This window comes from Serinus canaria, chromosome 5 (assembly GCF_022539315.1).
Source record: "Serinus canaria isolate serCan28SL12 chromosome 5, serCan2020, whole genome shotgun sequence".
Classification (NCBI taxonomy): Eukaryota; Metazoa; Chordata; class Aves; order Passeriformes; family Fringillidae; genus Serinus; species Serinus canaria.
This window is the reverse complement of record NC_066319.1, coordinates 47,627,757-47,654,232: the sequence shown is the minus strand read 5'-3', so window position 1 is coordinate 47,654,232 and position 26,476 is coordinate 47,627,757. Positions and strand designations below refer to the sequence as shown.

Here is a 26,476-nt window from a genome sequence, read left to right as displayed (position 1 = left end):
TTGCTTCTTTGCTCATCTCAAATTATTCAGGCTTTAGCACTGTTGTCAGATGTGATGTATAGCAGAATATCTTACTGCATTTCAGATTTTGATGTCTCAACAAAGTTAACCAGCCAAAAGGATTTTTTTCCTCTCTAGAAGTGAAAAAAATATGAAGAATAAGGAATGCTTCACAGTTTAAGCCTTCTAGGTTTGCCATAACAAGTAAAGGTAAATGCAAAGTGGAGATGGAATGGACTGGACTCTGTGACTAGCCCTTACTTGCTGGATGTGGGATGGTTTCTGGAGGATGATGTATTTTTCATTTTAGATGCCACAAGATAAGAATGGAGATCTTTCTAGGGATCACTTAGAAGTGATACACAGAATACTGGTACAGATGCTGATATGGTTGTGGGATCTACTTCACCATATAGAAGGGAAAGGTCTGTGCTGGTAAAACCATGTCAGTGTGAACTTTATTCAAGAGCCATTTCTCTAACTGGTAAGAAGATAGGGCTAAGGGGTACCTGGCTGAACATGGCAACTGTGATTTTGTTAGTTTCAGAGGAGCACTCCTGATTTTACTTTTGAGCAAGTACAGAGAATCTGACTGAACATACTCAAGTAGGTAGAAAAGGTGCAAGAGGTTGAAATTGAAGTTAAGCATTGTGCTTTAAAGCAGAGTTCAATATGCCAGCAATGACAGGGGTGGGATATTTTGCCCATTGCAGAGCTGGGGACCTCAGTCCCTTCAAGCAACATCATCAGTCCCAGGAGGTGAACCATTTGGAGAAGCCAGTTCTAGTGCAGCAAGCAGCACTGGAACATCATGAACTCTGGCAACAACTCTTGAACCACGGCATTATTGGTTGTTGTTGCATTTCTCCTACTGGCACCTGCTGGTAACAGCAAATCCTGTTTCATTTCATACACAGTAGGAGGTGTTATGGTCCTTGAACAGTGTGTAATAAACCACAAGAGGTGTCCTGCACAGCCTGAAAACCCCCTGCTGGATCAACACTTAAGTCACTTTTTAGATCAATTTCAAACCTGTTGAATTTAACCTAGTTAATACTTTATTTGGGTCCAGCAATCTTCACGGTAAGCACTGGTGTCTGTTTCATTCAGTGTTCAGAACAGAATTGCATTTCTCTTTTTTAACCTTGTCAGATTTTGTTTCATAACATTCCTGCTATGTAAATGAGAAATTTTGTTATTCTGTTCAATAACATTTCCCATGTATATAAAGAGTAATGTGAACAAAGATATTTGCTTTGTGATTGAAGGGTACATGGAGGGGAATCTTTACCATCTGCCACTACTAAATTAGTTTTCAAGGGAGAATATAAATCCCTCTTATTGGAAGCTATTTTGATCAGCTCTAATAGTAATATTTTATGTAGGATTTCTCTTCCAAAGCCCAATAGAATTTACAAGTAAATTCATCTAATTCTTTGGCAAGAGAAACATCTGTCTCAGACATTATGAGGATTGAAGCACTAAGAGTTTTTTAGAAATCTCATATTCATCTTGTAGTATTTGTCTGGTGCATGTAATCTTAATATACCAATTGCAGCAGTAAATATTTTGCTATAACCAGACACTGAAGTCCAAAAGAAACCTGTTTAGCTGTAGCTAATGAAAATGTAATGCTTGGGATCTTACAATGTTTGTGCTCTGCAGCACCAACCTGCAGAACCTGAGTTTTAAAGAATTTTGAACCAATAAGACTTGGACTCTGCAACTTTGATGGAATGAAAAAGCCACAAGCTTTCAACACCTGCCATAGAAATTCAATAAGGCCCCTAATAAATGGGTCAGTTTCAACAAACAATTAACTTAACAACTTCATCTGGAGGGCTTAGAGGCCCTGATCATAAGAGGTAACTTGAGAGCAGACTCATGTTATATAGTGTAGTTAATGTTTGCTTTAGAAAACCAGGGCTTTTAAGATTTAATATTTCATGTGCTCCAGATTACATCAAATTGGCATATGGTACACAACAAAGCCTTCAACCCCTGTATAGATCAAACAGAAAAGTTATATTAATCTTCTAAGCTGTTTGGGGATTTCTAAGTACAAGGCAAATATAGAATTCACAGGAATTCATAAGCTTATAAAATTAATTTTGTGGGCAATTTGGCTAAAATTTTTCCTTATATTTTGATTATGCCTTTAAAATTCACACTCCTACAAATACGGAGATTTTTATGTGCAAGTACTGAGTATTCACAGAGCAGTGTTGCTGGACTGCACCACATACATGAGAGGAATGTTTTGAGCTGTTTTTTCATCCTCTTTTGAAAACATTTATAGAAATTATGTCTCTGAGCATTCATAGTTCAGTGTGCTTAATGTAGCTCTGTCTTGACATGAAACAAAAGTACAAAATTTAATTGCACTTTTCCCTGCCTTACTTTACACATTTCATCCTAAACTCTCCAGTTTTTTTGCTGTCAGTTGCTACCCCTGCACCCAGTCTCTCTTATTCATCCCCCTTTTCCTTTTGTTGCAGTACACCTTTAATCATCCTCCCCACGGCAGATGTGTTGCTGACATGTGCTCTGTCCTTGGGCTGTGCACCTGAACTTTGTCCCATGTGTTGTATTTGAACAGTAGAAGGGATCCCAGACAAGGATCCGTACTTCCCTAGGCTGTCCTTATCCAGTATCTGTCATCAGCATCCTGCACCCAGTGCCTGAGCACGTACTCTGACTAATGCCATGGGCTTTATTGGCCCATGGGCAATTATTTGCATCTGTCATCATCTCAAATGAGCTTTTTTAGGTAAAATCCATTTTCTGGCTTCCTTTGTGAACACTGTTTGCAGAGGAAGGAGTATTCAGATTTGTGAGTATGATGCCTAGTAATCAGAAATACCTAAGCTGTGTCACAGTGCAGGAACACCCAGTTTAAAATCCAGTTCTCATTTTATTTAGTGGCCTTGAGTTCAAAAGTGGATTGTTCAGTGTGTGTTCATTAGAGACTGACTGATTGCTTAACTCTATGAACGTGAGTTTGGGGGTGAGGAAGGCAGAAGGAGAGGAATTAGCATTTCCCAAGACTTGGGGTGTCTGAACCACGTTCCACTTTGGAGTTAGGCTGTAGTATTTAATTATCATATATTTCCCCATCTATTTTTGTTGTGTAATAAGAAGTGTCATTTTCTCCTGATCAAAGACATTGGCAAATGCTGGGATACATCCAGAGCCATGCACATTATGAACTGGTTCTGTGGTGGCCACTGGGTACTTACGAAGTGAATATGGGGTGATTATCCTGGCAAGTTGTTGCCTCTGCAGCCAAGGGTGGTTAAAGCATCCTCTGTCACAGTTAGATGGCCAACACCTGCATTTCCATCTTGAAAACTTGCTGCTTCTTAATAGTGAGTGTATCTATAGAGGCTGAGCTTGTGGTAGAAAGAAGGAAGCTGGATTTTGTGCTTATTACAAAACTGGAACTTGGCAAAATGTCTGGAAGGTAAGTTGTAAATGGATCTGCAAGCCAGCTTGGCCTGTTGTGAAGGTTTTAACATCATTTGATGATGATATCCTAGATGAAATGCTAATAGGTCTGGAAGCAAATTTAAGTGACCTTCTGCTTTGCTTTGGGAGTAATATCCATACATGCAAATCAAGCAGTTTCCTGAAACTATGTAATTATACACTGACAAGTGTTCTACTCAAATCAGCTTCCATGTTTCATAGTTCCTTGAAGTGCCCAGCGCCATGGTGGTGCACCTCAGAGGATTATTCATAACTGGTTCTACAACAACAGAATAAATAGTATTTAGAAGCAAATCAATATTTGCTATCTCCAATTTTGCTGTTGAACATGGAGGCTCTTAGGGATTGGCTTCCTGCAGGTGATGCAAACAGTAGTGACCTTTGAGGAGATTTGGGAGGGGGAGAAATGGCATTAGCAAATGCCTGTGGAATTTCTAGACTGATGGGGAAGGAAATAGTGCCACAGAGGAAAGCAGCAGAACTCCCTGGTGCATTAGTAGCTTAACCTTGAATTTTGCCCTAGTGGTTTTTGAACTAGCTTGTTTTTATTCTTTGAGGAATTAGTTGCCTTTGCCATAAGATTTTATGAAGCAGTATATCTTTGTGAATATTGAATACTGACTAGGGTGCAGTTCCTGGGGCTGAGCCAATCCTGCCAAGTTCTGCTGTCCTCTAGTACACAGCTGTGGGGCAGAGAACTGTGTGGGTTATACAATAGGGAACACCCAATCCTAACAGTACACCTTTTTCTTCTCCAGTGGCTTTTTCTCCTCTAAATTATTGCAGTTAATGCCTGTCAGTGCCCTACCCATGCACTTTGATACAAACACTGAGTCTCTTACACCCTCCTGTGAAAGCATCTTGTAGTTGGGCTTACTGGAAGAGTGTGGAAGACCCAGCTTCTGTGAGCAGTCAGAATTTGTCTCCATAATTTTTCTCTTATATCAAAGTCCGAGCTGAGCTGAATCAAAAAGGCAATTCCTGAATTTTTATCTTCCAGCATTATATCTTTCAATTCAACCCTCACAGCAGACATCCTTCTTTTCCAGTATAGGATTTGTTTACAGGCCAGCCATATGGTGGGTGTAATTATTAGTTTATAATAGTGTTATGTCTCTCTAGCTGCCCAGTAAACACAGTGCAGTTTTAGTAAACTATACACATAAGTACAGGAACTTTGGACTTGAATTATTTTCTTCACTTTCATATAATATTAGGTGTGAAGGAGAAAAAAAGATTCCATTTAATTTATAGAAACTGCATAAAGTTTATAGAGTCTCTACAATGGTCTTAAATGAAAGGATTGTGGAGAGGAGGGGCTGTACTGAAACTGGGAGGTCCACAATGCTGGAGCAGAATAGCAGTTAAAGGCACACACCAGTAAATACCTGTGCTGAACTTTTCCCATTAAATCTGCCATCGAGCATATGGACTGCATTAGGGGTTTGTGTGCCTTAGGGATTTTATAAACACATTTCCTTTCCTCTCCTTTCCTCTTCCCCTTCCAGTTGCTGTTGCTTTAGAATTTTACAGAATCAAATAGTGCCCATTCTGGGGTCATCAGTCTTCCTGGAAAGAAGATGTTTGCCATAGACACAAATTCATCTCAGAAACCTGTCTATGTATGCAAGTACTTTCCTGAATGTGCCTTTTTTTAATGTTTGGTGTGTGAGCTTCCCAAAGCAGTAATACCAGCTTGGCTCACCCATCCTTTGAGGCATATGTGCAGCTCCTAATTTGCATCATGGCAGAATTTCTGCAGCAAAATTAGGAGCCAGTGTGTGCTCAGTTTTATGGCTGATCTGTAAATAAACACAGCTCTCTTTTGCATCCTTATTTACACTGAAAGTGAAGGTTGCCAAAGTGACTGGTGAAAAATATGACAAGAAACCAAGCCTCTGAAGAGACCAGAAAACACTCCATTTGCTTCTGTGAACCTTTCTGTGTTTCCTTTTTGATTTTGGTTGACATTGGAAATCTGTATATTCAGCCCATTTGATAAGGTCTCCTTTTTCTTTTCTGAAGCCTGGCACTGGTGCCCACCCAAGCATTCCTGAGCATTTCAGACAAGTTTAATGGGTGGCCCTGCTGCCTACTGCTAGCTCCTCTGCCCGTTCTGTACACCTGTATTTGAACAGAAAGAAGTGTATCTGGGAACAATTCTGACTTAACCTCCTCCCACTGTCAAAGGTTAATTTTAACATCTCGATTGTCAAAGTTACACCCTGGGTGACACACAGCACTTCTGCTGCTCAGCCATGGCTGTGGGAGTGAGTGCATGGAAACCCAGTTCTGAAGCTGAGGTGCTGAAGAAAGCGAAGCCCAAGAAGTATGTGACACATCTCTCAGTTTATTGTACTTTGAGATTTGTAGGTGGTAAATGCTGTGGGTGTGTTTTACAGACACTCCGGAGTCCTAATATAATTTACAGTTTCATTTGCAGAGAGCTGTTTCAAATCTTTGCACATTCTTCTAAGACATTTTAAAAGAAAAGCCAACAGCAATAATTAGTTTGGCATTTTCTATGTTTTCAAAAGCACTTAAAGAGTAATGACTTTTTTTAACCAGTCTTGGAGAAAATCAGGTTTTATGGAATAAGACTACTTAAAAGGCCTGAATGGACATCAGTGACAGATGTACTTTGTGCTGAAAAGCTCTATTCCACTGCATCAAAATAAGGAAAACAGTTATACATATGATTAGAGGCTGCTGACCCTTTGATTCAAATGATCAAAAAGAACAATATTAAAATTTGATTTACAGAAGCTACTGCTTGGCCTGTAATCAGTCTGACCAATAAAAGCAACCCAGGGTTTTTTAGAATGTGATTTCCCAGTAGATAGGTTAGCTGTTTTTGTAGGGCTGAAGAAACACAAAATGGTTTTAAAATATATTTGATATGCTCTATGAGTAAATTGAAATACTAGCATATAACTAGTTTTAATGGGTTTTGTTCATAAATTGCCAGATTTCCTTAATTCAAGTGAAACTTGGTAACCACTTGGGAATAATTGTCTTTAAGTGAAATATTGCTTTGACAGTCTACTTCATTTATATTAAGTATATGGTTTACTCTTTTATATTAGGAGGTAAATGAAAGCTGGTCAGTAATATGATTCTCCTTACACTCTTGCCATAGTTCACTATGGAAATGGATTCAGGAAATGGCAGATGTGATTAAAAACTCCTCAGCTGGCCCAAGAGCTGTTTGTGCAGCACAGTTCTGGCCAGGACAAGCACTCCTAGTCGTATTGCAATATAAATAAAATGATTCTTCAGCCTGGGGACTTGGAATTTTGATTCTAAATGCACTAGTTAGGAGACTGGGAAGATGGGATTTCATGAGGCTTTTCCATTCATAAGAATGAAGACAAAGTTGCTGTGTTGCTCCTGTTGCCTTGTGCATGCAAATACATTGGAATCCAAATCAGCCCAAGTTGCATGAGGGTGTCAGAGCAATAATCCTGTAAACTGGCATAGAAGCATCAAGCTCAGAGAGTGACAACACTGGAGAGCTGTGCACAGCACATAAATGTTCACCTCACAGGAGCTGAACACTGAAGATTGCAAAACTAAGAAATTCATTCCTCCTGCCTTTTAAATGCATCTACAAATGTCTAGCTCATGTCTGGTCAAAGAAATTGAATAAAACACTGGACCTGTTATCTCCTGATTTGGAATATATTTGTTTTATTCACCAACTTCTCATGAATTCTAACTCTTTTGTGCATCAGTTTCTGAAATTTACTACCAGTTTTCCCTCTTCTGGAAAGTTAAGTGCTGTTTTTTGTCTCTGATATTTCTAGTTGAACGCGAAAATGTGCAGAAGAGGACCTTTACCAGATGGATAAACCTGCACTTGGGAAAGGTAAGACTGACAAACAGTCCTGATATTGTGATACAAGGACATAGCCATAGACAGATTGCAGTTAACTCCTCTGAAGTAGTTAAATTTTGGAAACAAAGCTGACATCATGCACATTTTGGAGAGAATGAGTGGAAGCTCAAAGCCTGTTTCTGGATTAATTAAACTTCATTTCCAGGCACAATGAAGGCTAGCTTTTATCATCTCAGGTGCATTTAAATCTTTAATGCCATTGCCTGTTATCATGAGGATACAATTTTCCCATAGAATGCACCCTCTTAAAATCAAATATGGTTGAGGCTCTGAGATGATGATGTCTGTGTTCTTCCCTGAACTGGAAGTTTGAACGTCTAAGGAATCATGGCTAAAGAAAGCTGTTCTTCAGAACCTGTCTTTATCCAAGATCTGAAGATGGAAAACAGTAATTCCCTGTCAATCATGTTATTGGGGGCAATATGATGGGATATCCACTTACATCAGAGAGCTAATGTTTGGACATCATATCTTTAAGTTGTAATTGTTTCTTAGTGACACCATAGTATGGCTCTTAAACCCAATATACTGTTCTTATTAATAGTGGATAAGTACTACCTCTCCTGAGTAGTTTGTCATGCAGAGAATTTATTTTTTTTTGGTGTTGAGGTTGAAAAGAGAAAAAAAAATCCTGATATTACTGAGACAACGGCAATGCTTAGTGCAGGATCAAGGAATGAGACCAGCTTCCTGATCTGCTCAGGCTGGTGACTGAGCTTCACAATGCTTTAGTGTGTGCAGTTAAATTTCAAAAAGTACAGAGTGGGATTAGGTTTGGGCTGACTCTCAGTTTAGTAGCTCTTGAGAAGTGATTGCATTCCAGACCCAGTAAAGTAAAGCAGTTTTAGAAGAAAAGCATCACATATATAGTTGCTTAAGTCCACTACTCTGCAGTGAGTGTTTTTGAAGGCATAAAGGGATCCTCTTAAATCTCACTGGAAAATCAGAATAAGGCTAGTTGGAAATGTTTTGACTAGGAATTGCTCCCAAGGGCCTCTCAGAACGAAGACAGTGTTACACGATGCCTTGGTGAATCAGGCTCTAGGGCTTTAAACTAACTGCAAGTTTGGAACTTGTTGGAAAGGGTTGTCAAATATGTGACTGCAAAGAAGGTCTTTGATTTACTGAAGGAAAAAGCCTGAAAAAGGCTAAAAGGGTGCTGTTAATCTGGTGTGCCAGCCATATGGAGTCTTAGAACCTTTGTGGGCAGGTCAGCTTTCTCTGAGTGCATACAATTTTTTTTTCCCTCTGTGATTCAACAAAAAAAAAAATGCTTTTCTGGAGAAAGGGTGAAAGCCTTTTGCTTTATTAATGGATTTCCTGGAAGTGGCATAATAAACATAACCATGTAAACAATGACAGCTTCACTGAAGCTGTCTCTAATTTCAGGTGATTTCCTGAGGAGACTCACTGGAAAGGTGTCTTCTGCCTTTATCTTCATTGAGGCACTTCTTACAGACTGGCTTCTTTCTTTAGGAGGCAGCAATGAAGTCTTCTTGTACTTCTTCAGGAAACTTTTGGTGGGATCATAATTGGGTCATCTCTTGAGAGGATCTGGCTCTGCTGATCATGGGATAATTTGGAATAGTCTGAATTTCTGAGCTCTGTTTGTTCTTGCTTTAAGTGCTGAAAAAATAGAAAGTGTTTGGGGTTTAGTCTTTCAGATAAGTTATTTAATTTTGAAAGGAAAGATACTTTGCTTTCTTTCATGGAGCATTGTTTAGTCTCTTGGCTAGATTAAAGACCAGTAATGCTAATGTGTGGTCCCAGTTTGCCAGGAGCAGTGCTCAATGGAACAGAAGTGTATTGCCCAACCAAAGATGAAAAGATTGGGCTCTTTAGGGACACGTGAGTGAGTGGCACCTGAGCAGACTGCAATTGCTGCAGCTGGGACTACCCCTAAGGCCTGAGCTGATTTGGCTGTGTGCCTTGAAGTGCACACACCTACCAACACTGCAGTGAAGTGAGGAGATGGTTCCCTTTGGAGGAGTTTGCTGAGTAAAGAGACACAATGCAAGAAGCTGCTTTTTAAAGTACTTAGAAAATGCTGGGAGGCAGAATGGCACCACCAGAAGCCTTTCACATGAGAAAGGGCATTGTGGCTGGCTGGATCATGGGCTTATTTCTGCACAAAGTGCTATTTGCTTCTGCTGGACATGTCTAGTCTGAGGGATCAGCACCCAACCCCTGGGTGGTTATTTCTCAGGCACAGTATTTAGGGTTAGATTCTGCTATGGGAAATCTGGAATAAGTCCTTGTCTGATTTCAGTTTTAGCTCCAACATTCATAGGACAGAATTGCCACCGATGTGAAGAACAACCAGCTCTTTCTTACAGCAGGCTATGATTTACTTCTTGTATGTGTCTTGTAAAATTCTCCTTCCATCTCTCTGAAATCATGATGATTTATCAAAAAGCAATGTCTTAAAAACTGCCTGGTTTCTTTTATTCACAGTGCAAGCCTCCTTTGAAAGTGAAAGACTTGTTTATTGATATACAAGATGGCAAAATCTTGATGGCACTCCTGGAAGTTCTGTCAGGACAAAAGCTGGTATGTACAGAGAGGGGGAAACCTGCATCCCTAGGAGCTTGGGATGTTACAAGTGCCTGGATATCCAAGGAATAAGGGTGAATTTGGGCCCATGTCTTGCATAATGTAGTAAGAATTTCAGCAACTTTGTTGTAATTTCCTTAGGTTACAGGTGGGTAGTCTGAGCTATAATGTAGATTTCAAGGAAATATGACAATGAGGTGTAAATGGTGGGTGATCAGTGTTAATGTTCCTATCCCTGAGGGTTTTTAAGGCTTTAATACTTTAATGCTCACACATTCCATTTGGAGATTACCCAAGTTATGTTACCAAGAAAACACATATTTGCTGTATCATTTTTTTAATCCCTAAGTTCTGTTTCTATTTTGTCTAAGATCATTATGGCACTCAGTAACTCTTCTGATGCCTTCTGTAGGTCTGAGTTTCATTCATTGATTAGATGAATCAATGAATTAAATTCATTGATTTAGACCATATTAGTAAGACTAATGAAACCTGAGTTTCATTCTGGTATCCTGACTCAGGTTTCATTTGTCTTACTAATATGGTCTAAATCAGCAGGGCAAAGCTTTACTAATCAGAAATTTCTCTCCTCCCTTCTTTGTAAGAGCTGTGTAAATTTCCACACACCAGAAATGGAACACCCAATGCAAATATAAATGCCCAGGTGATTTTAATGTTTTCTTTCTCCATCAATCTTGTCATCAGAGCTCTCCTGTGTGTGGCTACCACACTTGGGTAAGAGGAGCAGCTGTCTCAGCACTGCAGATGCACCTGGTGATGCTCTGTAGTGACTGACCACCTGCATACCCTGCAGCAGGATTGCCCTCTGGATGTGTGCTCACACATTCAGAGTCAAGAATATTTTTTAATATTCTTGAAGGTTTTCAGAGCTACAGCAGAAGTAGCAGTGTCTCTATGTGCATTCACACAGATTGCACTGAGGGCCAGGCTGGAAATGAACTGAAGGGGGACATGCATCATGGTAAACCCCAGGCTATGCTTTCACAGGTCAGGGGGGAGTTGAGAGAAGGGGATAAAGTCAGCTGGCTGCATTTCTTGTTAGCTGTTTCTGCACATATGGGATAAAAACAGTGTGCCAAAGTGGAATTGCAGGGAGACAGGCATGCAAAATCATTCATTTCTGCCGAAGTGAAGGTTTTTGCCTCCCACCTGCCTGTGCCTGCTATTAAAATTGCTCATGCTTCCTAATTAGGATAATTTCATTTAATTCAAGACAAAAGAAAATCTTTTATTATGAATTTTCAGGCAAACCTGATCCTGTGACTGAACATGGCTGGGGTGTGATTACATAAATAATCAGTGTGGCAGGTCCAAGAGAGTGGTAACATCTGGGGAGCAGGAAAGCTGGTCGCTCACCCTGTTTTGCTACAATCATGTAGTTGAAGCATTCTACTGCTCACAAAAGATGACAATAATTTTCCATAGATAGATTTCCTTAGCTTTATTTTGCCTCAGTGCCTGTAGTGTTTTAATCTTTGTATGATGTGGTGAATGATTCCCTCAGTTTTAAAAACAGTGTGGCAATTCTTTGTTCTAGATGCACGAATACAAATCTTCCACCCATCGCATTTTTCGTTTGAACAACATAGCCAAAGCACTTAAGTTCTTGGAGGACAGTAATGTGAGTATTTTCAAAGACTGGTCTTCATATTTTCTCTGGATGTATGCTGCAAGTTGTGATTGTTGCCAATCTGATATGCTGCATATATGCGAGAGGAGTGTACTGCTCAACAGGCTGTGACTTACCTTAGCAGCAAGGCTGAAAAGCCACATAAAAATGCACAACAAGAACACCTACAGAGTCTAAAGCAAGGATTATTTGCTCATTTTATATATTAAAGTTCAATGGGATTAAAGGATCAGGAACCCAATATTAAAAGAAAATAAAAAGAAATGCAAGTAATTTTTATGATCTGGGTCTTAGAGGCATTACTTCAGTTACACTGATGGTAGATGAGTTTCTTTTGTCAGAAATGCTTTCACTTATAGAAATCATGTATTTATCTGGTAAACTGATTGCTGCAGCAACTGATCATGAGTAAAGAGCAAGAGAAAGTGAAACTGGGAACATGATATAAATGCATAATTGCAGGAATGAAAGCCTTACAGGGACATAACTTCCCTCGGAGTCAGTATTGTACTACCACAGCATCACTTCCTACAGTTGTAAGTGACCAAGTGTGATCAGAACCTGCAGCTGGAAATCATTCATTCCTTTGATTTCTCCTGTGATGGGTTTATTCCAAAGCCCTGTGGAAGTGGCCTGCATGTTGTGGAGGGTAATGGGGCCAAGAGAAGGCCCAGCCATTTAACAATTCACATACATGGTATCCTTAGATCCTCCAGAAGGAGTAAACAGATATTGGGCTATTTCCTACGAAGGATTCAAGCAAGGTTGAACTTTATGGCTGAGGAGGGATCAGTGTTTGAGAAACTCTGCCTTGTATGGGATGCTCCAACAGCAACTGGTGTCCCTTTGCTGCTTCCCTGCACTGAGCTTAGCTCCTGCTCCAGCAGCAGTGCTTGTCATGCAGGAGAGTTGCTGCAAACCCCAGTGCAGGAATGAGCATGATATGAGGTCTCAGCACATCTCGTGTGACTTTGTAGGTGTGGGAGGTTTAACATCCTTTGCCTTTTTCCCCAGGAGAGGATGTGAAAGGTCAAGAAGTTGTCCAGTAACTTCCAGGTGTTCCAGCCTCCCTATGGAAACTCCATCAGTAGGGGCTGATCTGGCCCTAAATGTGTACGTCTACACGTCCTGCTGTAGAACTGCTAAGAAATATTTTACATATTCCCATATTTCTTAACAGTTTCCCAGTTGATGCTTATACCCAAATCCAGCTAAGGCCCACTGGCAGATGAGATTATTTCTCTCTGTTGGCAGCAGCACTTGGCAGAGCTGCAGCTGAAGCATACCTGGTTGCCAGGACCTCACCAAGTCCTCAATCAGCAAGGCCAGGGAGGAGGAACCTTGAATGCAGGTGGCTTTTTAATTAGTAGTGCTAAAAACTACTTTCCTCTGGATTTCCTGTTCCCTTAGAAGTAAGCAGTCAATATCTTCTAGCTGAGTATCTCTTCTGGGCTGGGTGACAAACGTAAGCAGCAGTAAGAGGACAGAGCTCTCACTAAACAGTGAAATTATAAATGTGACTTGCTCCCCATTTTGGAGAAACTGTTATTCAAATGTACTCAGTCCTGAAGGTTTTCCCATGCCAAATACCTTGGAGCTAGCAAGAAATCTGATCCTTGAAATATGACAACTAGAGGTGTCTTCTTGCTAAGACTGAAAATGCTGTGCAAACCACTAGATAAAAAGCTATTTTGTTTTCCTTCTTTCAGCTTAACCAAACCGGTTAGTGAAGGGCGGTGATGAAAGTGTTGGCAAAATGCCTCGGCTGCCAAGAGCTTCAGGGTCAGCCAATAAACCCCAGTGGGTGGAACCTGACAGTGTCTGTGGGGCTGGGGCAGCAGGGCAGAGCCCTGCTGAGTGATTCACCGTGTCCGGGACTTCTCAGAGATAAATGGGCTGCTGGGTGCCATGTGCAGTACTGACAGCTTCCTTGTTTCCTCCCTCCTCCGTGGCTTTGCCAAAACCAAATCTGTGTTGTCTAAGAGAATAACATCCTGGTGTTATCAGCTGGAAAAAACCTCCGTGTGGGAAAGTCTCGAGTTTGCTTGGATTAGGCAACCCTATCCGTTGCTAACTGATTTAATCAGAACACTGTGACAAGCTGTGTTAGGTGGGATAAGGAAGGAGAAAGGAGATGCATAGAAAAAAAAGAAAGAAGCAGATCTTACTAGGATTTTAGATTTTTGTATGAGAAATTACTCTGCTTTTCATGAGTGGGGTGTACTGGAGGGGACCCCATCTTCCTCCATTTTGTATGGAGGAAATGCATTTGTAGACCCAAAAATGCAGAACAGAGTTCGCTTCCATTCTGCAGACTATACTGGGGATTTCAGACAGGAGTTCCAGGAGAAGAGTGATTGTGATCAGGACAAATTTTCATTAACACAAGATTGCAGCATTGCTTTTTTGCTGGCCTGTCAGTGGCAGCAGTGGAATGGACATATCCAGTAGTCTCAGTGCATTTTTTGCATATACCTTGCTGCTTTGAATTTGCTCTGAATTTATGATCTCTCCTACAGGTAAAGCTTGTTAGCATTGATGCAGCAGAAATAGCAGATGGAAATTCCTCTTTGGTACTTGGACTAATATGGAATATAATCTTGTTTTTTCAGGTAATAAAATTTGAATACTTTAACCATAAGTAATCAGTCTTCATGGTATCCATCTCAGCCGAATACTGATTTTTAAATTGGTTTTTAATCCTAAAGAACATAATTAATCATGCTAAACCTGAGCTTTTCCCCTCCTAATATACACTAATTTTATACTTGCAGCTGCTTTCACTTTACTTCATTGGACCTATTTTGATGTAAATTGGAGACAATTTAAACCCTCATTTAACTTGGACCTAAATTAGAGCTTCAGATTACTACTTTCCCTTCTTTCCTGTGCCTTCTCAGGGTTCTGTTCCAGATTCCCTGGAACTGAACCAATGTCCTGGGTATGGTTCCAGGTCACAGTTTATTTTCAATAACCTTTACTGGATTTGGTCCAATGTGGTGGGAAATTCCATTTACAATCACTATTCTCTGGAGACTTACTCAACACAGCAAAAATTCCAAACTGATATACATGGTCATATGAAAGATCTCAAAGGACCTGGAACTGATAACACGTATTTGAGCCTGAAAATTGATTTATCCCCAGGCTGAGATTAAAACTGCTCCCTAACCTACCCATAGTTTGGAAATTACCTTCTAGACAATCCCAAATTCTAAGTCAGAGAGAGATGGAGGGAGGGCTCTGCAACTCTCAGAAGAATGTGAGGCCTTTTCATTCTCTTGGTCTGATTTAAAAAATGGCTATAAGGTTAAAAACATGGTCTCAGAGTTGCACTGGGGCTTCTCTCCCTGGCTGAGCTCCTGAGGGTGAGCAGTGCTGCACAGAACCAGCTTGGCAAGGCAAAGTTGGTGTGACCAGAACCTGCCACTCTGGCAGCAGAGGGCACGGGGGTGGGGGGGATCCAAAAGCAGCAGAGTCTCAAATGTCAGAGCTGATCAAGGACAGGAGTGCTGCTGCAGATCACCATTTCTTGACAAAAAATATTTCACTCAAGCAATCCTGTGAAGAGAACAATTTCAGTTAAACTAACTTTTCTTTCAAGGACATGTTTCTTTGCTTTTTGTTTAATTTGCTGGCCTGAACTGGGAGCTTGCCCTTTCTGTTGCCTGGGCTGCTGCTGGCTGTCATGCTTGTAAAATACAAGTTGAAAGCTAAAATGAACAGGTTTATAATTAAAACTTAAAATTCAGCTATGGCACTGATCTCTTTAAAGTTTGCATGAAAACAAGGACCCGATGCAGCCAGTGATAAAGCAGAACACTGTGTATTTCACCTTTTATTACAGATTAAGGAGCTTACAGGCAACCTCAACAGGAACTCCTCCTCCTCCAGCCTGTCTTCTGGGCCCAGTGGTCCAGAATCAGACACATCCCCCAGCACTCCCAGCGTGGAGAGAAACATGTCCATTACAGTGAAGGATCAGCGGAAAGCCATCAGGGCCCTTCTAATCTGGGTGCAGAGGAAAACCAGAAAGTAAGCTAACAAACCCTCAAACAAAACAGTCTTGCCACCTGCCCCTCTGAAGCTGAGTCTCTTTTCTCTGTCCTGCCCCATGGGTGTGTTACCATGTGCTGTGGCTTCTTCTGCTTTTGAAGCTGGGGAGCACAGGGTCTGCAGGGGGGTGTTGCACTATGACCATGTGTTTACAGCAGCCATCTGACCTTGAAGGCCACTGCTGGCTCCACAGTTTGAGTGTTAAATGTTAACTTGCACTAACCTGCTTGGTGCTGTTTAAAACAGGATCATTTTCTACTCCCCAAACCCCAGCTTTCATGCAGTCTCTGACATCTTTTGCTGATTAAAGGTTAGGCATGACCAGGGAGTGAACTGGAAAAATAAATGTACTGAAAGACTTTATCAGCAACCTTTTAAATTAAGCAGTAGCCCAGAGGAAGCTTCTCTGTGCACTGCAGAGTGCCTTGAAGGACAGAGCCCCTATCAGAGTCCCTCCTTCCTCAGTATTAAAGAGGGGAAGGGGATGAAACTTAAGTCACATCTCTTGAATTTGTAACATTTGAGTGGATTTCTACTGCACAAGACATCTCTCTCCTCTTTAATAAAAAGTGTTTTTTTCACTAGAGCATTTTGTGTAGTAATGCTTTATCCTGGCAGAGTTACTGACAGGTTAAAAATTTGTAGTGTAAGATGTCTCATGCACATGCAAATGCCTGGAGTGTATTTTACATGTATTGTTATTTGAAGTAGTGACTGGCAGAGAGTTTTTATTAAAGAGGGCATGTGTCAAAGTTACTTATACAGGTTGGTTAGCTGAATATTTGGCATTTTTGTCTCTGGATTTATATCTTGCCTTTGAACACAAATTTTCTAGTGTTGAAGACAAAAATTTACATCTTAAATACTTGGTCCTGTGAACCATCCCTTGTTTATCTCCAGTGAAGCTAAGGGTGCTTGTTGAACAGATAAACTTGCCTCCTGTAGTTCACTGCTGCCAGTGCAGACCATAGAGGAAGTACAGTTTCAGCCCAAAATAATGCTGATGTTGTTATTTATAGGTGGTACAAAGAAAGTGAGGACCTGAGAAGTAAAGGCCACAGACTTTTCAGCCCAGTCAAAATTGGAAAGATCTAATAAGCGAAAATTGTTCTTGCAACTGCAGTATTTAAAACATCATAGCATCATTGTAATCCTGTTATCTCATGATCTGTGCAGAATTTTCTATTCTGGGGCTGTATTCCATTGCAAGTTTGATGGCTGTTTTTCCTCCAAAACTTTGGGCATCTAACACTCGTGTGGTTTGTGCATATGCTGACACCATTTGCATTTGGCAGATTTTCTGCTATAGAAGTCCAAGTACACAGGAATGTGAATCATTTATGCTTATGTGTTTAAATATTTAAATCTTGGAAGTTTTCCCAAGCTATGGCATTAAAATGCTGGAGAGCAACAAAAACAGGAATCACAGAGACATTTGGTTTTGTGAATGTTAAATGTGGTTGCTGAATTCTTAAGGGCTTTGTTTTCACTAACTACTTCCTACAAGCAGGTTGATGTCAGCTGTTAGCCACACCAATTCAGTTTGTGAACCCATGTGTTTTCTGAATGTATTTCTAGATGTTGAAATCCAAAAATATCTCAAATACGACAAGTGCTACTCAGCAACCTTACGTTTTAACTTTCAGGAGTCTGCAAATGATGATGCCTTTACTTTGGATTTTATAACAAACCACCCATGTAAAATGGATGTACTTCTGTTTAGGTATGGCGTTGCAGTCCAGGACTTCACAAGTAGTTGGAGGAGTGGCCTTGCTTTCTTAGCTGTCATAAAAGCCATAGATTGTACTTTGGTAGACATGAAGCATGCGCTGGAGAAATCAGCACGAGAAAACCTGGAGGATGCTTTCAGCATAGCACAGAATAAACTGGGTGTCCCTCGGCTCCTCGAACCTGAAGGTAAACACATCAACTTTGTGGGGTAACAGTCTACCATGAATTCATGAAAATTGCCTTGTGATACATACCAAAAACCTCACAGTGATTAGGCTGCTGAAGGGATGAGTGTGCTGAGGTTTTTGATATGAAAAATAAAAACGGTCACTGGTTTGTAATTGTATGCTTCCAGACATATTTTTAATTGAATGGTTCCAGTCATTTGTAAGCTCCTTGAGGTCAAAGATCTTACCATGTATTTAGCTATGTACACTGGTCCTGGGTCATGCTTAGATACTTTGTGACATCTGCACTCTTAGAGGGCATTGATTGTTGCATCGAGGGCTGTCTCAGTGCATTAGAAGTGTTCTGTAACACCTAGGCTGCAGAGACTAAATGGCGTTCCAGGATGAGCTGTACAAGGCTCCCAGACCAGGTAAATGGAGAGATACCCATTCAAATGCAACTGCATCTCCCAGTTTTCCCTTTACATTGCATAAATACACACAAGTATTTATATCTGTGAACCTAAGTGTGTATGTGTATATACAATATGTATAAATGGATTTCTTGTTGTTCTTTTTACCGAACTCTACGAGGCCAGCACTAGGCCTTGGTGTCATGATTGAAAGCAAAATTGCATTTTCATCACCTGTTAGAAGTCTGGGCCATCCTGCTAAAATTAAACCTCTGTATTGTCACTCAACAGCAGCCAACTGTCTAGTGACAACAGCATGAATGGCAGTCTAAAAGTGAATGAAAAGAGAACCCTGATTGGGGTTCAGTATGTGTTTGGAAATAGGAAAAAATGAATGTGCATGGGATGTTGAGAACTCTGTCAAGTGCCATCAGCAGTGAGGAGCATCTCTCTTATCTGTCAGAAAAAAAGAGAAGTGTTTGTAGCTGTTATTTCTGTGCCCATAATGGCAGGATAAACGTCTGACAATCTGTTCCTCTGCAAGAGCATTTCAAAGCTGTGTGTGCTCAAGCCCCTCGCGTCTGTCTCCACAGATATCATGGTGGAGTCACCCGATGAACAGTCAATTGTGACATATGTGGCACAATTCCTGGAGCACTTCCCAGAGCTGGAAGGGGTATGTGTTTACTGCTATGTCATGTAATTTCTTTAATTTGCCTTGGTGTATGTAATAAAGTCAGATTTATTTTCTAGGTTTCTTTTTAGCTATTTGAAATAAACAACAAACCTGGATCTAATTTTTCACATTTTTGTTAAATCCAGTGAAATGGGCTTTCATTGGTGATTACTGAAATGGGCTTTCATTGGTGATTACTAAAATGCTTTAGGTAGAATTGTGCTTTTATACATTTACATCCAATTGTAACTCTCAGAGGTTAGAATTGGTTTCATAGGAATCTACTACTTTGCTATATCGGTTTTAAATAAGGCTGAAGTTTATTCCTTTATCTATAATGATTCATTGGACTTGGAATTTAATTTTTACTTCTATATTCTCAAGTTTTAGGGCCATGATCAGTCTGAATTTAGCAGGTATGAGACACAAGACACCAAAAGCTGAATCTTGTCAATACAACAGTAAAAAGCACTCATTATTGGCATGAAATAAACTGCAGTTTAAATGAAAAGGACTTTGATGCAAAAATAAATTGAGGATTAAGTAAGGGTGGACAGTGTCAAGAATTGCCAAAGGCCTTTTGGAGAAACAGGCATTTTCTCTCATTTCTTGACTGAAGGTTACAGTTGGCACATATTTTGCAGTTGATAAAATTGGTGGGCATTACTAAAGTAATTTGAATTAAAATTATTATAGTAATCTAATAATTATTATTAGATTAGATGAGCAATAAAGTTGTTGACATTTTTATGAACAAAGTTAAAAACTATCTTTCTTTTAATAGAGTCTGTTGGAAAGAAATAATCTGGTATATCAATTAATTTCACAGTGGATTTATTGGAGTTGTTATAAATCTCTTAGTTGTTATTTCCAGGTTTTGGGATTGTGTCAAAAAGCAAGTCAGTTGTCTCCACGGGTGCAGCAGGGAAAGATAAATGCATAAACAACTGAGGAGTAGCCTTGTCTGCATTGTGATCTTCCTGTACAATTGCCTTCTTGACACTGAGCTTTGTTCAAGGCATTTGACTTGCCAAATTATTTTTCCTACTTTCAAAATAAGTGAGTCATTAATTGGCCATTCATAAGGTAATGGACTGAAAGACTAGGTATTTATTCTTTCCATTGTGTTTGGGAAATGTAAAAGGGTGTCTGAGGTAGGATTTGTCTTCTAATGGTGTATCATCACTTACAGGAAGACTTTACAGATCCTGACAAGGAGCTTCCAATTGAGTCCACATATGTCCACATCAAAGACACACCGTCAGAGAAGGAAGGCAAAATCCTGATTTTAAGTGAAAATGAAGAAAACTTGTATACTGTTAATCATGAGAGGAGTCATCCAGCTCCTCCAAAGGTCCATATTCATGATATCCCTGAGAGAATCCCATCGGAAATCACTTCTGAAAATTGTAATGGGAAACTGAGTCAAGAGTTAGGCGATTTACAGGAAACATCTGAAGAGGAGCCTCAAAGGCCTACCTCACTGAAAATTACAGGACCTGTCAGTTTTGAATCCAATTCCTCTTGGGAGGTTCTAAATGATAAATCCATGTCAGGTGAAGAGAGCATCTCTGATGAGCCACTGAAACAAAATGATGACCTTTCTCCAGCTGTTCTGACAGATCAGAAAAATTCTGTTGACTCTTTTGAAGAATACTCTGAAGAATTAACTAAGGAAACCCCTACTGAATATGACAATGAAACCAAGAGCCTTTCAGCCAATACTTCTTCTTTGAGTCCATTATCCTGGACTTCAGGTATACTTACAGATGATTCTATTAATAAAGTCGAAGACAGCAAACCCCAGCCTTCAATTCTTTTACCAGAAGATACATCAAAACAAGAAGATACACAGAAGTATGTTCTCCATCTTCTAAATGAGGAAATGCAGACACTTCCACAAGATGAACATACAAAGGAATCACCTGTCCTTGAGACAATAGAAACAAACACTTGTTCACTGAATGATTCTAATCTCAAAAGCCAAGAACTATCTACACAGCATGAAACATCTGATGACTCTCTCTCAGATATACCTAAAACTCCGGAGGACCTGGACAGCTGTGATGAAGTTGAATCTGCAGCTGAAGTGGTACACAGTTCTTCAAAAGTATCCGTGATACCTCATGATCTCTTTTATTATCCACATTATAATGTTCCCATATCAGCAGTTCTGAATGCTTACCTTGAGCCTTGTATTGAAGGTTATGATACAGGAAATGAAAAAGCTTCTTCTGAAACACTAACAGATGTTTTAAATGACAAGAACTTACCAGAAGAGGACCACAAGGAAGATGCTCCAGAGCCAGACTTGGAGAATAAGCTAGGTACCCCTCCCTCAGAAACAGATACTGAGAACAGCGAGGAGGAAACTACAAAAACAAGCAGTCATGTGAATTCTTCGGATGAAAAAGAAGTGCCATTACTAGTAGAAGAGTTAGAAATAGAAGAAGATGGCAATAAGGCCACCAACCATGAAGATTCCACCAACCATGAAAATTCCGCTATTCCACAACATCCCGAGGTATTTTATTTTATTAACTGCACTTCTTTGTGTATATATTTGGACTTAGCATCAGATTCCAGCAGTTTTCATTTGATTTCATTTTGCAATGTCTGGGAGAAATACTTAAAACTTACTTGGTTTCCTGTTCCATTACACTGTTTGCCACAGCCCCCTACTGGAATGAATGGAATTGCAGATCCCTGAGAAGCTCTGACATTAAAAGAGAAAATAAGTCCTAATACTAATAGCACTACAAAAATGTGAATTTATATTATGTTTTAAAATAATTTGAGGCTTCCGTAATCCCTAAGTATAAAAGATTACCTCTTAAGTACAGCAAAAATGTGCCTTTTTATTATGTTTTAAAATAGTTAGAGGTTTTGTATAATCCTTAGGCATAACAGATTACCAGAGAGGGTATTTCTAATAATCTACTATGAGATTAACAGAAATTAGTATTGCTTCTAAAGAAAGGATACAGGCAATGATAACTTTGTCTCAATCCAAGTAAGTTTGCCTACAAAAACTTAGAAAAACAATTTGAGTAGGATACGTTACATGGGTGAAATGAAGGCTTCTCTGCACTGGAGGAGGAGAAAGAAGTGGGTACTTTGTGGGTATTTGGTTTAGGCATTTTGCTCCTGCATCTCTTCTTGCAGACACCAGTTTTGATGTGCCTTACATGTTTTCCAGCACAGTAATTTTTGACAGCATTTTTCAGGAATGAGTGTCCATTTAATGCTGGTCTACATGTTGCTTAGGCACATTGCTTGAACATGTTTTGGTCCTGACTGACTACAGAAGTGAAGTCAGCTTACTGTTAACTTGAAGGACTAATTAGGGGTAGATTTAGAAAGTCTAGTGGATTGCTTCAAAGAGCCACGTCATGTCATGACTTCATAATAGAAAGATCTGACTTTCCAACTGTATGCATGTATGTTGAACTGATGACTCCATGTGTCACTAAAGATTTCCAAGTTTTTTTTTTTTATTTTCTTCTGTGAGACATTCAGTCTCATACTATCTGCAATTGAGTGTCTGAGTAGGCTGCACCACTATGATATTTGGAAGGGTGGGGAATCAGTCATGTCATCTAAAGCAAAACATTTCCTAATTTCAACAGGCCATAGCAGAACCTTTAGAGGATTTACCAATAGCCATAAAGACACCAGAAGAAAATAGTAATATAGAGGAGGAAGAGAAAAATATGATTGAAGAAGATCTGCAGATCTCCGATGTTGCCACTACTACTCTATCACAAGATGACCTGGAAGAAAATGCTGAATTCCAGGAATTTACCAGGTATTTCACATTAACTTTGTCTCAAATACACTTAACTGGTCTTTTGAAATTGCCCTGTTCATTGGATGTTTATTGTAGTCTTGTTTTAGAAGAAGTATTGAGATTCATTTGCTTCTTCCTGTGTTTCTCTTAAATATGTTGAGTGATTCAGTGGGACTTGATCTGACTGTGCTACAAACTTTGCCACACAAAACCCAAGTGGAAGGCCAGTGCATTTTGAACATGGAAGTGTTATAATTGCTTTTCTAACAGAGAGAGTATTTTGTAATGTAGATGAAATAGTCCATGTGCATTGTTACACTATGTGGAAACATGACACTGACTGATTTCAGTAGGTACTTTTTGGATGTTTTTTTCTGGTTATGAACAAGTAAATGAGGCGTTGGAGAGAAAATAAGACAAAGAACTCATGGGTCAAGGTAAAGGCATTTAAATGAAAAAGCAAAGGCCATGTGTGGAAGCAAATTAGAAGAAGACCAAAAAAAATTTTATTTATTCTCTACTTTCCATCAGCATGGGAAGCCACTTCCTGGGAAGCAGGGGGTAGTGGTTGTTTCAGAAGACAGATATAAGAACAAGTATGTGTGTGAGTGTCACTGCCCTTTGGTCAGTTTGGGTCAGCTCTCCTGGCTGGGTCCCCTCCAAGCATCTTGCCCTGCCCCAGCCCACTGCTCTAGGGAAATTTAACTGCAGCCCAGGCAGACCCAGTAAAGAGACACTCAGCTAATTTTGCTCAATTTACTTCTGGTTTTTCTTATGTTCTAAATTATTCTTAGGTAATCTATTTTAGTGGGACATGAACTGTAATTTGTTGATGCTTATCACTGGAGCACTCTAATGAATTTGAGAGTTTGCTTAGAAAAACCCATTGTCCCCTTCAAACTTACTGTTCCCTGTCAGTCCAATTTTTAATATCAATGACCATAAAACTTAGGTACACACTCAGTTAAATGTCAGTGATGTCAAAGGTGAAAAAATGCTCTCAGATACAATTTTTTAGAAAAGATTCCTTTTTGAGAATATTAATTTTTTATTGTGAGTCAGATTTTCCCAAAGCCATTTTTATCACGTTACTGATAAATTCCAGTCCATATTCTAATGCATGCAGCAATGCATATATGTGGTTTTGTGTAGCTTAAACCTGTCACGTCCATTTGCAGTGTCTCTTTTAAACTTAACTTTATGAATTTTAAAACTTTGCTTTTACATACAGAAGCAGTGACAGTGATGTCAACATTTATCTCCGAAAAAGGTTTTCTCGTAATGCTTCTGAGGAGGTAAGTTTGGACATTTATTTATTGCTGTTCCTCTGGGTTCTCTCAGCTCCAGAAGTTCACACTGTAAAACGGCCTCTAACAGTATGAAAGTCTTGTGACTTCTAGTAATTTTAGTGCTAAAACCAGGCATAGTTGCAAAATTTTACTGAACTCTCCTAAAAACATACTAAACTTTACTGAACATTAAGCAAATTCACAAAGGAGTACCTAATACTACAGTTAAATCTGTTGTAACTTTAAATCTTACTTCATCATACCTGTATAGCTGCAACATTTTGTCCGTTTGAAGCTGCTTTTGTTTTCTGCTCCAGTTTCTTTTAGTTTTTGCATTATTTATATAATGTTGATGTCCTGGTCTCAACCCTGCAAAAATGCTGGGTGTCTCCTGAAGAGCACTGTTTCTGAAAAACTGGGCTCTGTCCCTTTTCCTCACAGTAGCAGTGTATTATATTATCAGTAGCAGCAACTAACCTTAAAAGAATTTTAGTTGTAACGTGAAACTGTGTCCCTAATGACAGATGTGATTCACACTGGCTTCTTGAGAGCACATGATATAGCTGAGGTCTGGATTTTTAAAGTCAGAAGGAAGGGACAGCATCAGCAAATTGGGCATGCTGAGCAAGGACGGGAATACGGCCTTTTTTCAACACAAAAATAAAATTCTGGCCATCTTAGAGTTTTTAAAAAAATGCTGCCACCAGTGTTCAGTGAAAGGGAGGTTTCACACAGATGCTTTAGTTTTGCAATACTGTCAGAGCTACTAGAAACACATATGAACAAGGGGAATTTTATTCAACTGATGAAACAGTTTAAAGCAAAAAAATCTTATTTCACAACTTCACTACAGCCTGTGTACCAGGCTGCAGTGCTGGATGTGCATATGTTTATAAGTACACTTTCATTTTATTTGAGCAAACATTAGATACAATTTGCATAAAATACAGAATTACGACCTTTTTGAGATGCTGAATTTTATTTTTGTTATCCAATCTGTTTGTGGTTTGTTTAAGGAAACCTATGGTGTAAACGAGCAGAAGATGACAGATATGGGTGAAAATCCATTAATCATTGGGTGAGTGTTTCTTATTCAGACTGACTTTTGCAATGAAGCCATAACTCCTAGGTACTACTAGCAGTGATACAAAGGGAGCTGGAAATTAATTATAATGGTAGCAACTGTCTTCTCTAATGGCTCAGAGTCCCCATTTCCCATAGATGTAAGATATAAAATTTCCTTATTGCTCAATCTGTTCCTTGACTAAAATGCTTTTGATTGACTTGAAAAATTCAGCTGTCTAAGCAAGATTCTGAGCATTTTCCCCACTTGGTGGATATCTCAGACTGAGAGAAGAGTGGGAGAACTTCAAATGTTAGGCCCTCTGGCAGTGATGATTCTTTCCAGGTTTGGAAGACTGTCAAAACAATATTTAGTGAGATCAGTGCCAGGGAAAGTCAATTACTTCAGTGGAGGACTGGCCTCTGTTGGAGCATCTGTAGTTTTGGTAATTTGTATGTGTGCTTAGTTTAGACTTAGGATGGCTGGTCATTAACACATGCATCCCTTTGGTATTAGGGTCTAAATATCTTTAAGAAACAAGGATCACTTTAGGTTTTGCCTCTTAGCTGATACTGAATAGTACCTCTCAGAGCTTCTAGGTAAAATGGCTGTTATATTTAGATGCAGAAAACACACAAAATATTATCAGGATCCACTGGCCTCTCTCTCTCTGCTAAAAAAAAAAATAAATCACAAATAGCTGCTTCACATGTATCAGCTGTACAATTTGCTGATATTTTGTGTAATACTCAGGTGTATATCCAGTAGGAGTCCCCAAGCAGAAAAACACCATTTTTCTTCAAAAGTAGATTAAAACTACTTTATCAGAGTGTTTTTCTTACAGTACTAGAAAATTATAAAATGATTGTACCATCTTGTGCCTTTTTAAATAAGACCTTTCCTTGTCTTTGTGAGAGCTCAGTGGTGCTGGCAGAATCCATCAGCCTTTGCCCTAATGAACCACAGCTGGAAATTCGTGAAGTTTATATTTTGGAGTTGTCTTGCAAACCCCCAACTGCTAATTGGTTTCTTGGTTTGAAGCCTTGGGCTTTTTCTGTTTAATATTCTAGTGCCTAGCATGAGAGGCTCTGAAAGTAGATGATTTGGTGAAAGTATATCAAGTCAGATCCAGTGTATAAGCAAAACAGTAGAAGTTTGAGATGTGTTGCCACAGTGCTATGTTTATCGTTCTGAAAATAAAAGGGCATCTTTTTGACTGTTGAAAATCTCCTTACATCAGAGGGCTGTGCTGTAATGGCACTTACTTAAACTACCTGAGAATTTGTCTGAGTTTTCAGAAGATTGATTCTTACATGTGTTGACTCTGGAAGGAACTGTGAAAGCCCAGTATGCCCCTCCTGGTCTAGCTAGGGCCCTCCAACTGACTAGACTGAAAAGGTTCATTAAACTGCTGTCTTTTAGACCTCCCTCTGATCTTCACAGTAATTATTAACACTGTAGGTTTCTTCTTTTCCTTGCCTCTTACTGAATTCTCTCCTATTTTCAGGAAGAAAACGGACTTGGAAGCAAGCGAGACTCCAGCACCAACTCACGAGATAACAATTTTTGAGCAGCCAGAGCTATTCTACTTTGTCATTTTCTTTTGGGTGCTGGTCTACTGCCTTTTACTCCTTCCACAGCTTCTTAGCAACAAAGTTTGATCTGTGTGAGGTGTGGAAAATAAAGGGATGGTGGCTGGA

At 39.6% G+C, this 26,476-nt stretch overlaps 1 protein-coding gene across 2 annotated transcripts in view; it reads left to right on the top strand.

Moving 5' to 3' along the window:
• Positions 1-26,476, top strand: part of CLMN (calmin) — a 69,509-nt gene extending 43,033 nt beyond the window's left edge. Inside the window, exons 2-13 of one of the 2 annotated variants that reach the window (XM_030239982.2) lie at positions 7,296-7,357; positions 9,842-9,937; positions 11,499-11,582; positions 14,111-14,203; positions 15,439-15,626; positions 17,371-17,564; positions 18,552-18,634; positions 19,827-21,158; positions 22,264-22,442; positions 23,659-23,719; positions 24,730-24,791; positions 26,284-26,476. In XM_030239982.2, the coding sequence (XP_030095842.1) occupies positions 7,296-7,357; positions 9,842-9,937; positions 11,499-11,582; positions 14,111-14,203; positions 15,439-15,626; positions 17,371-17,564; positions 18,552-18,634; positions 19,827-21,158; positions 22,264-22,442; positions 23,659-23,719; positions 24,730-24,791; positions 26,284-26,437 (2,588 nt within the window). In that variant the 3' untranslated portion in view covers positions 26,438-26,476. Of the gene's footprint in view, positions 1-7,295; positions 7,358-9,841; positions 9,938-11,498; positions 11,583-14,110; positions 14,204-15,438; positions 15,627-17,370; positions 17,565-18,551; positions 18,635-19,826; positions 21,159-22,263; positions 22,443-23,655; positions 23,720-24,729; positions 24,792-26,283 lie in introns of both variants that reach the window. The other variant, XM_030239981.2, reaches the window with a different exon arrangement.